The 14434-nt window shown below is 48.5% G+C and overlaps 1 protein-coding gene across 1 annotated transcript; it reads right to left on the reverse strand.

Annotated features, from left to right (window-relative positions):
• Positions 1 to 1795: 1795 nt before the first annotated feature.
• On the reverse strand, positions 1796 to 12912 carry R3hdml (R3H domain containing like). The gene is made up of 5 exons (XM_051186845.1): positions 12652 to 12912; positions 9302 to 9420; positions 6468 to 6600; positions 5107 to 5222; positions 1796 to 1958 (listed from the first exon to the last, which is right to left on the reverse strand). Exons 1-5 carry the CDS (start codon positions 12910 to 12912, stop codon positions 1826 to 1828), a joined length of 762 nt encoding a protein of 253 aa, XP_051042802.1. The 3' UTR covers positions 1796 to 1825.
• Positions 12913 to 14434: the final 1522 nt, after the last annotated feature.

The following is a 14434-nucleotide window of genomic DNA, read 5'->3' on the forward strand; positions in this document are numbered from 1 at the left end:
AGCCAAGGGTAGCCCTGAACTTGTTCGCCCACGTACATCTCCTGAGTGCTAGGATTACAGGTATGGAGTTACATCTGATACTAGGGGACGGACCCTTAGGGTTCCTGCATTCTAAGCAAGCACTCTCCTCGCTGACCTACATCTCCAGACTAAGGAAAGGCATTTTAATACAGCCATCCCTAATTAGGGAGGCTTTTATCTGGAAAACTAAACTTGCAGTCGTCTCCTTGCCCTTCTTTCGCTCGCCTCCATGTTTAGAAGTACACTCTGCTCCGCAGAGTGATAATACACGTGCCTGTGCTGCTGCAGTGTGTGCATGTCCTCCCTGCTTCCAGCAGAGCCCACCACCCTCAACCATTTCTCACTCCCTGGGAGGTAAAGGGGATCCAGTAAGAGCCCCAGCCCGAGATCAAAGGACTGTATTGGTAGTGGGAAGGGAGAGGAGTGACATACACCAGTCAAGGCCTGGGTGGAAATGGTCAGACAGAAGAAGACTCAGCTGTTCCAGGATCCCACAGAGGCTCTGGGTGAGGGGGGTGGGGTTTCTGTCTAGTCAGAGCTCTGTCTTTGAATGGAGCCTTCTCTAGACCACAGGGAGTGGGCCCCAGCGTGAGGGCAAGGTCTGAAGGAGGAAATTTTACTATCTCTAGAGACAAAAGGACTTTTGTGTTTTATGATCTATGGGTGAGATTGGGTGGGGAGAGGGGAAATGGTTTATTGGAACGAAAATGGCATTGGGAGGGAGAAAAAGGGGGGACCAGTCTGTAGAGCCTTAGATGGGGAATACTCTGTGCAGTGATGAGCAGAGGGGAGAGCAGGGCAGGTGGACTGCTGCAGGGGAAAATGTCAGAGGCAGAAAGAGCTCCTTGGCCAACTTGGAGTTGTCACTGAGAGATTCCAGGAAGACCAAAGAAGTATGAATTCAAGCCTCAGGGCCTCATCTGAGACATGGCTGGACCCTGTGGCTGTTGTAGAAAATGTACCAAGGATGAGGATACAATATGCACAAACAAACAAAAATTGTTTGGACCTGACATTTGCCCAACCTTGGAGGATCACCAGTTCTGGAAGGTTGGCCAGGAAGGCTGGAATTAGATGGCTAGAGGCAAGACTTAGGTTAAAGCTGTTTTGTTGCTGTTGTCATTGTTGATTTGTTACCCTCCAACTTGCTGTGTAGCTGAGGATGGCCTTCAGCTTCTAAACCTTTTGACTGAGTTCCTGAACACCGGGATCATAGGTGTTGTGTAGTGCTGGGACAAACACTTTTTTTTAACATGAGCTACAGCCCCAGGTTGAGACTGTTTGACAAATGCCTTTCACTAGGTGGAGAGACTTGGGTTAGAAGCCTCAGAGTCACAAACAACGCTGCTTCCTGTTCTGTTTCCAGCAGCCCTCGCTCCAGAGAATCAGGCAAATGAAAACTGCAGGTCTTGCTGGATAAAGTGGTGCCCCAAGTCAAATCCCAGCAGCTGGGAGGCAGAGGCAGGCAGATCTCTGAGTTTAAGGCCAGCCTGGCCTAGAGAGTGAGTTTCAGAACAGCCAGAATGACACAGACATGGAGAAACCCTGCCTTGAAAAACAAAACCAACAAGTAAAAAAAAAAAAAAAAGAAAAGAAAAAGAAAAAGGCATGTCTCCCCAGATACAGAGAAGAAAGATGTTACTAGGGAAGGGAGGGGAGGCACCTTTGACATGTACTGGGCATTTCAGAAAAGGAATTTATAAAGAACTATCGGGTTGCCCAACAGTAAGGTCTCCCTCAAAACTTTGGGGAAGAATCTTTCTAGGGTCAGACCTAGCCAGGGGCACCAAAACATTGGGCTAGTTCAGATCCATGGGAGCCTGTTGGATTTGAGCCCAGAAAAGCACATGTTGCTGTTGCAGTTGCCTTGGTAACTGGGGGGACAAGCAGAACACGGCTTCCCAGTCTTGTAGGGCGCCTCCCCGATCCAGTTGCCCCTACGAGAGAACAGGCCCAGAGGAAGCAGGGTTAGGGAACAGGAGAGTTTAGGTGAAGCAGCCTTCACAGATTTACATGTTTCAGCCCTGGGGTCCATTTCCTATGTGACCTTGAGCATAGCTCCTCTATAAACCCAGCAGATCTGTCTTCCACAAGGATGCAGAGAACAGCAAAAATGCAGCCTGTGCATATGTGCACAGCATCACTGTGCTTGGAAAATAGTGACATCCTTTAAAGTTTGGTTTTCTCTCCTTCCCCCCAGCCTCCCCGGAGGGGCAGAATTGGGTTCTGGTCCTGAGTTCTCATCCTAGTGACAGACCAAGCCACTTCATTTCTTTATCCTCTGAATAAAATAGATGAAACAGTGTCCATGAAAATTATGTGAAATTACCTAGGAGGGGAACCCCTTGTGATTGATATATATATATATGTTGTATAAATGAGAGCTTGAGTAATTAGCTGATGAGGATAACCAGGCATGAGTGTCCCACTCCTAGAGTCTTATTATGGCCACTACCCTCCATGTCTTCAAGGCTTCACCATTAATCTAGGTGCCCTGCTATAGAATTATCTTCTCAAAAGACCACCACTGTTTATGGAAGGGAATAGGGAGTAATTGCCTAATGGTTATAGAGATTTCTCTGGACTGATGAAAAAGGGAAAAATCTAGGAGGGATGGGTGAATGGCTCAGTTGGTAGAGAGCTTGCCTAGCATGAACAAATAGTTGGATTCAATTCCCAGTACCACATACAACAGGTGTGGAGATGCACATTTGTAATTCCAGCACTTGGAGATAGGGGCAAAAGGATTAGTTCAAGATCAACATTAGCATTAGCTAATTAAAGAGTTAAAAGCCAGCCTGGACTACATGAGACTTAGTCTCAAAAGAAAAACAGAGCCAGCAAGATGGCTCAGCAAGTCAAGGCACTTGCTGCCAAGCCAGGTGACCCGAGTTCAATCCCCAGGAACCACATGGTAGAAGGAGAGAATCAACTCCAAGAAGTTTTCCTCTGACTTCTACATGTGCACGGTGGTGTGTGGACCCAGTCCCCATAAACAAGTAAATGACTGTAATATAAATAAATGAAATGCCAATGGTTGCACAATGTTATGATAATAATTATCACTGAATTCTTCACTTAAAAGAAGATTCAATGGTATCTTTTATGTTATATTTTACTAAAATTTTAAGTATGTATTATTTATTGTGTCTCTGAGACATGAAAGCAGCTGTAGAGAAGAGATAAAAGAATTGTTGCCCTGTGTTTCAATCAAACTTTATTTTAAAAGGGCCACAAGCCAGGTTTGGCCATGGGCCCTCTGAGTCCTGTCTTACAGACTCCCATCACCTGCTGTGGTCTTCATTCCAGAGTGCCCTAGCTAGGAGACAGGTGGTACTTGTCTGTAATCCTATTACTTGGGAGGCTGAGGCTGGGAATTTAGGAGCTCCAGGCCAGCTTGGGCTATGTGGTAAGTTCCAAGACAGCCCTGTCCACTTAAAGAGACCCTGTCTTAAAAACACAAGACAACAGAAATGAAACAAAACAACATTTAAAAACTCCAGAGTACCATAGTGGTGAGTTAATCCACATCTCACTTTCCCCTCATCTGGCTGTGCCACTCAACTTGCTTTCTCTGAAAACCTCATCTCCTGGAGCCTCATGCTCCAGGGTATCCCAGCATCTTCTCTTTCTCCTGCCTGTCAGTTATCTACAACTCTTAACATTTATCTTTTACATTCTAAGTAAGTGAATACTCTTTATAGCTAGACATGGAATCCCCCCCCCCCCCCGTAAAAAAGTAATTGGGTTGGTTTTATGTGTTGCTTGTTTTGTTTCTGAAACCAGGCGTTGTGTAGCTCAGGCTGGACCTCACTATGTAGCCTAGGTGACCATTACCTGCTGACTCTCCCGTGGGTCACTTAGCTGTGTTGAGATTACATGGTACACCACCAGGCCTCGAACATGCTCAGGAATGCATGCACTTCTGATTTCACAACAACTTTCATTAATTTATTCATTCATCCATTGAGCTCTTTAGAATGTCCATGGACACCAGGGTTAGTGCCAGATACTATAAATTGTACTTTTTAAAGGTTCTTTTGGGAGCCAGCCATAGGGGAATCCCAATGATCAATTCTGGTCAAAACAAGGGGTCCAGAATTAAGTCATCTTCATTGAGATTTTGAGGCCAGCCTGGCCTGTAAGACAGCCTATCTTTATAAAAGCAAAGCAAAGCAAAGCAAAACAAAAAGACACTCCAGGAGGAGGAGGGTTGGGGTGGACAGGTCTGGATGATAAAAATAAAAAAAAAAATTGTTTTTGTTTGTTTAACCACTTGACATTAAGTTCTGCTTAAAAAAAGAAAAGAAAAAAGATAATGACTAAACTGGGTTGCTATGTCCTAATCCCAGCTCTGCAGAAACTGAGGCAGAGTCTAATCCCTGCAGGTTTGAGGCCACTCTTAACTGCTTGAGTTCTAGGTCAGTCAAGGTTACAGAGTGAGACCTGTCTCAAAACAGAAAACTTTTCCCCCCTCATTTTGAGCTGCAAATCTGTGATGTTCATAAGTCTACATACTGATATTGGATGTTATTGCCATTTCCCTGTGTTTCCAAGAGATCTGAGTAAAGATGGCTCCTGGTCTCCTGCCTACAGAGGTGAGTTTGAGAGAAAGAGCCAAGCATGCTCCTCTTTACTCTTCCATGCAATGCGCCACACACACACACACACACACACACACACACACACACACACGGGGCAGGTGATCTTAGCAGTCTGCTTCTTAGGGGGAACTCAGAGGGTACCACTGCACCCACGTGCTCAGCGATGCCTGGCATTGGCGTGAAAGCCTAGCCTCATGGTGAAATATTAGTACAGCCCCTCGGTGGGCAGATGAGCCAAATCAGGCCGCAGAGCCCCCACCCTCCCACTCCCTTCCTCTCCTCTCTCTACCCCCTTGGGTACAGAAGAAGAATTATTGGCTGACGCTAGAGTTGTGGCTAAATGGTAGAATACTTGTTTAGCTTGTGCAAGACCCAGTCTCGGTGCCACAAAACTAACAAACAAAGGGCTTGTCAATTGACTCTCTTAAATTGGCAAATCCAGTATAGCGCGGAGTAGTAGGAAGCCTGGTATGGTACTTACTTGATGGCATAGTTGCAGACCAGGTACACAGCCTGCTGCCAGGTGCTGCCCCACACATTGATGCTGCTACAGGTGTGCAGAGCGCAGCCCAGCCGACTGGAGGAAGCCCACACCATCTGTGGAAGTACAGAGAGGTAGGCTGAGGCTTGGAGGAGCCCAACAGCCCTGAGCAGCATGGTTACTGGGCCCCATTCCAGTTGAGTACAATGTGAAGTCTTTGGGCCCAGGGGCTGGAGGATGGGAGGGCAGGCCATGTCCGCCTATCCTAAGGGGTTGGGGAATGGCTTGGGACATTCATTCTGTAATAGAAACGTTCTTAAAAATGACATTTTACTGAGACCATCAGTAAGGAGTGTGCTTCATATTGTTCTGTAGACCAGGGGGGCCTCGGCGTCTGGAGAGCTGGGATTAAAGGTGTTCTCCATCACCACCTGACTTGTGTTTGATATTGTTACATAATGAAATAGTAGCACAAAAGTATGATAAAAGAAGCAGGGTGTAGCTCCATAGTAGACCGTATGGCTAGTGGGCCTACGGCCCTGGGTGCAACACCCAGCATGCCAAAGAACATTACATATTTATCCGTATCATGTGTGATATGTTCTTTCTAAGATTTTCCTCTTGGTGACAACTTTGAAAGTCGTTGTGGTGTTGGAGGTTAAGCACAAACTTGAATCACACTTGGGTCAGCCTCTCAACAGCACCTGCTGTGAGATTTTGACCGGGTCTCTAATCCTCTCTGTACCTTTGCTTCATGAGGAAGATGGAGGTAATAATGTCCTATAATTTTGTTGGTTTTTGACTTTTGTTTTTTGTTTTTTTATAGAGCCTTACTATATATCCCTGGGTATATGTAGATATGTAGACCAGACTGACCTCCAACTCACAGAGATTTACCTGCCTCTGCCTCCCAAGTGCTGAGCCTAAAAGTGTGGGCCACCACATCTGGCTATTTTTATTTTACTTTTTAAGATAGTTGGAATGAGTTGGGGTGTAGCTCCGTGGTAGAATAAAACAGATAGTAGGAATTTTGGGAAACAGAAAATATCCAAAATAGTCAAAGCAAAACAATGGTAGAGTATGATGGCTGTGATCTCAGAAGGTGAGGCAGGAGGATTTTTCTGAGTTTCAGGCCATATAATTCATCTCAATTCATTATCTGCACAACTTTTGAGGAATGTTGTACACCTTCCAAAAAGGAAAGCCCACCCTGGGAATGGTGGGCATGCTTGTAGTCCCAGTACTCAGAAGGCTGAGAAAGGAGGATGGAGAGTGGGAGACCAGCCTGGGCTAGACAATGACCCCATCTACAAAAGGAGAGACAAAAAGAAGCCCACGGGGCTTGGCTGACAGAGGGTTACCTGGGTATAGTGGGAGCACACAGGACCGCTGCAGAGCCAGGGGCAGTGTGGGGCACAATCCTTTGGAGTTGGGAACGAGTAATAACGTTTTTCCTCAGACCAAGACTTCACGAGATCTACCACTGAACGGTACCTGGGGAGGCCAAGCACATGGAAGGCGGTGAAGGGAGAGCGGCAGAGTCACTGTCACCAACTTTTTGTGAGCCACTTCATTCTCCCTCACATTCCCCATCTGTAAAACGACAGAATGTAGACAGGTCATACTTCCCTCACAGGTTACGGTCTGACGAGCAGTTGGGGTAAGCTACGGATCACATAGTCAGTGCTCAATAAAGCTGTGTGGAGAGTCGGGTTGTGGTGGCATTTCGGGCACAGTTTGCATTTTTAGGGAAAGAGAGATGTGCTGGGCCATCGGGCCACCCCAGGTAGTTCTCAGCAGACTGAAGAACCTGGTGGGGTCTGAGGACTTTCTCCATCAGATACATCTGCCAGTGTCCACAGGCTGAGGACACCAGGCCACCTCCCAAGCAGCTCTCTCTGGGAAAGAGTCTGGCAGCGGTCTTGTACTGGAACTTGAGGCTGTGCTCAACTAAATCACGTGATGTGAAACTTCCCTCCAGTCCCCTCAAGTCTACAAATGTCTGATGTGCTTTTTGTTCTTGGAATTGCTCTGGGGTTTTTCTCGCATGACTTCTCTGGAGACTCGTGGCTTCCCTTCACCATCCCTCTCATGGAGGCTCCCTCTCTTGAGGCAGTGTCTGACGAGGTAGCTCTGGCTGGCCTTGAACTCACAGAGATCCACCTGCCTCCAGAGTGCTGGGATTAAAGGCGCTGCCACTCCAGCTGGCTCTCCCTATCTCTCCCTCTCTCTCTTAGTTTTAACTGAAAAGATGAAATGTTGGAGCTGGAGAGGTGGCTCAGAGGAGAAGAGTATAAGTACTTGCTGCTCTTCCAGGGGTTACAAGTTCAGGCCATCAGAACACAGGTGGTATACAGATATATACATAAATATAAAATTTTTTGGATTTTATTTTTATTTTAAATTATGTCCGTATGTGAACATGTATGTGTGTGTGTGTGTATGTGTGTGGTATGTGCATGTGTGCATGCATGCATATATATGTGTGTGTATGTGTGTATATGTGGTATGTGCGTGTGTGTGTGTGTGTGTATGTGTGTGTATGTTTGCATGCACATGAGTGCAGTGGCCAAGCATGTCATAAGAGAGTGTTGGATCTCTTTCATCTCGAGGCTTAAGGCCCTTTTTCTAAATAAGCTGAAATTTTTCTTTTTTAAATAATTTATGTACGTTTATTTTTTTTTTTTTATGTGTGTTGGTGCTTGAATCCTCTGGAACTGGGGTTCCAGACCATTGTGAGCTGCCATTCAGGTGCTAGGAATTGAACCTGGGTCCCCTGGCAGAACAGCCAGTACACTTAACCATTGAGCCATCTCCCCAGGCCCCTAGCTGCATTTTCCTCTAGGGAATTATCTGTCAGCTTTCCTTTCCCGACTGTCCATTGGCGTTGTGTCTTACTCTTCATTGTTATATCTAACTGCCAGGCATAAAGTCAGAAGAGCAGTAAGGGGGTGGCTTGGGAGTACTCACACTGGCAACACGCAACGGTGCCTCCGTTCTTCAACACCCTTCCCTGTGAGCTTCGGAAGCTTCCCTGTGAGCTTCATCAGGCAATGGAGAGTGAGGCAGGAAGAATTTCATGGTAGGAGAGAGGGTGTGTGAGCCTGGGGAAGGACCTGGTCTACAAGATCAGCTCTGCAGGGCTCAGAGAGACCATTCATAATTCCAAAGGCTTGGCACTGGCTCCAACCAGTTGGTGACATGCCAAGGTGCAGAGGGCACAATGGTCCCAGGAACTCAGTTGTTAGGACTTAACCTTGATCCCTGCTGAGCTCATGGCAAACTGGTAGAATGGGGATGGTCATGTTTTCCTAATGTCCTGAATTGGTTGAATAATGCTGTGACATATGACAATCTCTTAAATGTTTCTATGTGTGTCTGTGTGCACACGTGCATGCACACGTGTTCATGTGCCACATGTGTATTCATATGGAGGCCAGAAGTCAACCCCAGGTATCATTTCTTAGATGCTATCTACCTTGTTTTTTGAGACAGGGTTTCTCACTGGCCTAAAATTCAGAGATTAGGCTCATCTCATGCTGGTGATTCCCAGGGGCCCTCCTGCCTCCATTTCCCCAGTGCTGGGGTTATAGGGGTTATAGGCATGCTCCCTGGTGCTCATTTTTTTTTTAAATGTGGGCTCTAGGGATTGAACATAGGTCTTTGTGCTTGCCAGACAAATACTTTACCAATGTAGCATCTCCTCAGCCCTTATAACTGGCTAATGAAACCCACAAGTCCAGAGCTAGTTAATCTAGGTCAATAGGGACCCCAAGTTTTGGAATATAGGCAAAACATCCTCAGGTTGCACATATCAGAACTCAGGCACCCACATTCTGACTCAGAAGCTGGAATGGTGACAAAAGCCAGGCTGGCAATTCAGTGTCATTGTCATTCCTGGGCCCAGTGCACTCACCTCCTACCCTCTGTCCTATTTGCCACTCCCCACAGCTCTCATCGTCTTCCTATGTGGTGAGTCTTCAAACCCATCCCCGCTCTCTGCAGTAGCATGAACTCTAATTTGTCTAACCCATATTGCCTGCGTCTCCTAAACAGAATGAATTTCTGTATGTGCAGAGCTTATCTGCCTGGCTCGTCACGGTAACCACCGCTGCGCATACGCCTGGGCCAGAGTGAAGGGCTCGGTGTGTGTTTGTTGAATGACTGGATGAAGAAAGGGCAGAGATTCACTCACCGGCCAGAATGGATAGACAGGTTCTGGCCCACGTACTTCATCAGCTGTGAGGGTCCATGGGCCCAGATGCACTGGGTGGCCCAGGCTTCAGCAGACCTGGCCAGCTGTTCATCCCAAACCTGACGAAAGAAAGAGCATGAGCTTGCCCAGGGTAAATAACCACCATGACCATCGTGGGGTGCAGATATGCCCATTTACCTGACATCGTGCTTTCTCAGTCTGCTGAGGTCAACACACCCACATAGAGAGGAGAGAACAGAGGCGCAAAGGCTTTGACCCAAGGTCAAGCACGAGCACAGTGAGCCAGGGTCTATGTTCAGGTCTCTGGCTCTGCATCCTGTGTTCTTCCTCACTCGACCTCAAACTCAAAGCCCCCGGCTCTGTTGGGAATCCCAGGGCATTTGAAGTAGTTATGAGCAGTTCCTCCCTGTGACTGAGCCCAGAGTATGGAACAATCACCGGTTTTACGTTCACAGTGTTTTCATTTAAAAACTGAATTCAAGACCTCTTTAAAGGTATGAGAACAAACTGAGTAGGTGGTGGTGCATGCCTTTAGTTCCAGCACTCGGGAGGCTGAGTTCGAGGCCAGCCTGGTCTACAGAGCAAGTTCCAGGACAGACTCCAAAGCTACACAGAGAAACCCTGTCTCAAAAAACAAAAACAAAAGCAAACAAACAAACAGTGTGAAAACACACACAAAATTTAGGTTAAAAAAAAAAAAAAAACGATAAAAGCAGGACATGGAAGTGCACAACTTTAATCCTGGCATTCAGCCGGTTTGGTCTACATAGCAAATACCAGGCCAGCCAAGGCTACACAGCAGATAACTGTTAGGAAAAAAAGATACAAAAAAGGGCAAAGTGGAATATTTTACATCTCTCATCACTCCTAGATCGCCCTTTAAGCCACCCTGTACCCTTTTCCAGCCTCCAACCAGAAATACTCCCCAATTATGTGTATCAATTATGTAGACACATAAATGGCTATGTACACTCTGTTCTGTAGCCAATTCTTCATTTGACAAGACAGGTGACCTTAGTGATTATTCTACAACAGTGCCCATTAAACCCCTTCCTTATCCTTCTTCGTGGTTATATAAGTTTCCAGTGTAGAAATTCTTCACAGTATATAGCCGGGATGTGGGGTCAGCATTATCTCTTCCCAGGGGTGGAGAGATGACTCAGAAAGCAAGAGCACTTCCTGCTTACAAGGGGCCTGGGTTTGGTTCCCAGCACCCACTTGGCAGTGCACAGATGCCTATAATCCCAGTTCTAGAGAATCTGATACCCTCTTCTGTTTAAGAGAAACCTGAGCAACATGAGGCTGAAGCAGGATTGCAAGACAGAGACAGTTAAGGGGACATGGGAAGAGAGAAGAGCCCCTCACCCTGGAGCCTGGATAAAGCCAGCTGTGAGACTCCAACACAGCTAATAACATTTTCCACTGGACCCAGGTTCAGTTCCCAACAACCACACAACCACATGGAGGTTCAGAACCATCTGTAACTTCAGTTCCAGGGGATCCAATGCCCCCTTCTGGCCTCCCTGGGCACCAGGTGCACACATGGTACTCTGGCATACATGCAAGCCAAGCATTCCTACACATAAAAATAAATACATAAAATTGTAACAGACAAAACCCCCAAACGCAGTTTCCTTCCAACTCTGACTCCCTGGAATTCTTTGTGTTAGTATTTGTTCACTCAGCAAATATTGAATAATATTCCTTGGCACCAAGGACTCAGTCTAGCAAGGAAATGAGCTGTCAAGCAAGCATGACTCACAACAACCCCGGGGCATGTGGGAATGTGGGGAGTGACCCAGACCCTCTCTGGGTTCAATGAAGGTTGTTTAGACTCACCTTGTTCTGGGGACACAAAGCCACCAAGAGAACAAGAAATAGAGATGCTAAGAAGTCCTGCCTCCTGGTCCCCCCTCCCCCCTCTGCTTTCTGCACCTCCCCCAGCATTGTAGCTTCCTGTTTTTTTAGGGAAAGCAGAGCAAAGGGAAAAGGGAGAGAAGGAACCAAGTAAAAGCAGGGTGACCCTCCCCAGCATCCCTGGAGAGAGTACCGGGCTTGCTTCCTGTGTTCTAGGTCCTGTGCAGTAAGTAAACACCTGTTGGGGTTAGTGCCACCCATACCGCTGGTGCCCAATTAATGTGTCATTTGTTTGGAAACTAGAGCCTTCTGTGTGGCAGTTTCAGTGTTAATAAATGAGCAAATGAGTCAGCAAACAAATAAATGACAGCCCACCCCACCCCCCACCCAACCCCCAGCTGCTTGCCACCCAGCTCTTGTTCTGGCCCCTTCACCATTGCCTCCTGAGGTGTGATACTGTGCTCTGTATCTTGTCGGTGGCCTTCAAGTCCCCTTGTTCCCCCACCCTCCACACACACACACACACACACACACACACACACACACACACACACACACACACACACACACACACAAAAGTAGGCTCTTGAGGGAGTAAGCCTGGTCTTCCGTAGTACACAGAAAAGGCTTAGCGCTGCGTCTGGCTCCAAGCAGGAGACAGAGCAGAGAGCTCTGAGAGAAGCCACATTTCCACGTGTCAGACAGGAGGAGGTCTGCCAGCTATCTCTTCCTAAAGATGCCTCTGTGGGCTGGCAGCCTATCTCTGTGGGCTTTGGGGACAATGGTCCCGGGGAGGAGCTGTGATAGGAGGGTGTTTCGTCCTGGCTTCTGGGACACTGAGCTGAGAGACACTAGCACTGACTCTGAAGAAGACCTGCACTGAGATTCAACTCCTGGCATTCCTCAGCCCAAGATACCCTGGTGCCTGCCTGTCCTCCACTGGGGCTGGGGATGAATGGTCTGGGTGTGTCAGGGAAGCTCACAGACAACAGCCTGGAAAGCTTGGTCTCCCACCCCCTACAGGTCCCCAGTACTGAGGCAAAATTCTTGGTCAGCTGGCTGGCTGCATAGATTGCTGGTGAAAACTCCCGATTTTTTAGCAGCAGGCAGAGCAGGCTTGTAATCTGGGCTAGGGGGCCTCAGGCGAAACTGTCCTCTAATTCTTAATTCCTTCACTTGGAAAACAGATAAAATATTGTCTTGAAGGAAGAGGGCCGTGTGAAGGCCCTGTCAGGATGCAATGGTGTTCTATAGATAGAATTCTTCTCTCCCCACACCACCCACCCCCATTCACTGAGGATATATGCCATGACCTTACTTTCTGCATCCGTAAAATGAATTACTCATTTTTACCGTTTGCTTGGGCTAGGTGCGCAGATGGTTCAGCTCTTCAAAGCCAGCCAAACCACTCGAAGCCACAGCGAGCAATTTGGTGTTGGTTGGAAGATGCACCAGGAAGGCTTGGGACTCACCATATACTCCATGTTGGCAGCAGGTGGGTGTACGCTGGCCCGGATGTGGTTGTGATAATCCAGCAAGGCACTCATGTCCCGGGCAGAGATATGGCGTTTCCGGCGGTACCGGGGCACCCCCAAGCCAGACAGGGGCCACACAGCTATGTTCTTGGGTCGGCCCAGGACCAGTGTGGTGTTGGGCATCCTAAAGGCCCCCACTGTGTGGCCTGTCCAGAAGAGAAGGCCTGCCAGGCCCACGATGCTGGCCAGAAGAGGCATAGCTGTCCCAGATCCTGTACCTGTCTGGTGCAGAGTAGAGCTGCTGCCTAGAAGAGGTGGGTGTGAGAATACCAAACCCTGAGAGCTCTCCTCCGGCGCTGCCAATCCAGAGAATATTCCCTGGGAACTTGGCAGAGATTCTCTGACCCAGCTCTGGTCCAGATGCTCAATACTTCCTCCTTCCTCCCCAATGGACTCAGTTGGTTAGGTGATGGGAAGAAATGCCCAGACAGTGGCTAATCCAGACTGGGCTCTGGAGTGGGAAGGTGCTACCACTTCAAAGCCAGGGCTCTGTCACATTTGCCCAGGAGACAGACGGCCACCTCCTCTGGCCAAACACCATCTTTACCAATCCCCAATGTTGGACTCAGCTGATGCCCACAGAAGCAGAACAGGTCCCCTTTTCAGTGCAGCAGCCTCAGGATGGAGGGGGGAGGGGGACATGGGAAGGACAGACGGCAGAGGATGGCAGGGGCAGAAGGGACATTGGTGGTCAGAGAAAAAGACGAGACCAGAGAAAGGAGACCGAGAAAGGAAATGGGGGGAGGCTAGAATGATGGAATGAAAGAAAGAATGAGGGAGCAATAGAGGCAAAGGAAAATAGAATAGGAAAGAAAAGAGAAGACAAGAGAGGGCAGGAAGGGAGAGGAGAAGGGAGGCCAGGAGAGGGCAGTGGAGACCAGGCATCAAGTCACTGGGGGCACGTACCCAGAGCAGGTAGCCCCAGGAGGCGGCAGGGGGTGGCTGAGAAGGCAGGGACCTCTGCAGAAATCCTGGAAGTGCAGCGATTTTAACAGTCCCCAGGGAACGGGGAGCGATAATGGCATCTGACATCCCAGCCAGCAGCCCCCTCCTTGCCTAGCCAGCACATCAGATAGCGAGGCCCCGCCTGCCTCCTCTGCGGGCTTTTTCTCTCCAGTCCTCCCCTCCTGGTCCCTTTGCCATCTGGAGTGCTCAGGGGCTGTGGCTAAGTTGCCAGCTGAGTGGAGGTATAGCAAGGAGTAGGGGTCCTGGGAGGACACGTCCCTGCACCAGGGAGACCCCAGACCCAGTGGAGGCCTCTACCTGCCAGACCCCTGTAGAATAAGGCAGCAGGAGAGAGTTCTCCCTCAGAAGCCTTCCAGCCTCAGAGTGGGCAGATATGATGGTGATCCAGGTATGAGCATCTATTGTGCGCCACACCCTAGGATGAGCACTTTATACACACAAGCACAGCCAACCTTCAGAGGCAGGAGCTGAGGCCCCTCCCTGTCCCACACTGTAGAGGAAGGCTCTGGGCCCTACAGAGGCGAAGGAAGAAAGCCACAGTCAACACAGCCTGGGTTCAAATCCAAGTCTGCTTGCTCTCCGGGGCCCTGGTAGTAAGAGCAACTAATGTTCTGCTCTGTAGCCAAACAAAATACATATGCATGGGGTGAACCCTGGAGAAGGCTTGTGCCGCTCAGACAGCGTGGTGCATGTGTTCAGCAAGGGGCTTCAAGCCCTTTATTCCAGCCACTGCGAAGCCTCTGTGAGCAATTGA

The sequence above is a fragment of the Phodopus roborovskii genome, unplaced genomic scaffold (genome assembly GCF_943737965.1).
Source record: "Phodopus roborovskii unplaced genomic scaffold, PHOROB, whole genome shotgun sequence".
Classification (NCBI taxonomy): domain Eukaryota; kingdom Metazoa; phylum Chordata; class Mammalia; order Rodentia; family Cricetidae; genus Phodopus; species Phodopus roborovskii.

Bases quoted from the DNA above. Each gene is read 5' to 3' on its own strand.
- R3hdml (XM_051186845.1), bottom strand. From the start codon at position 12,912: ATGCCTCTTCTGGCCAGCATCGTGGGCCTGGCAGGCCTTCTCTTCTGG. The intron at 6,601-9,301 runs GTGAGTGAATCT...TGGCCTCCCCAG, and splicing joins CTGTCTATCCATTCTGGCCG to GTACCGTTCAGTGGTAGATC. The intron at 5,223-6,467 runs GTAACCCTCTGT...GTACTTCCACAG, and splicing joins TGTGCTCCCACTATACCCAG to ATGGTGTGGGCTTCCTCCAG.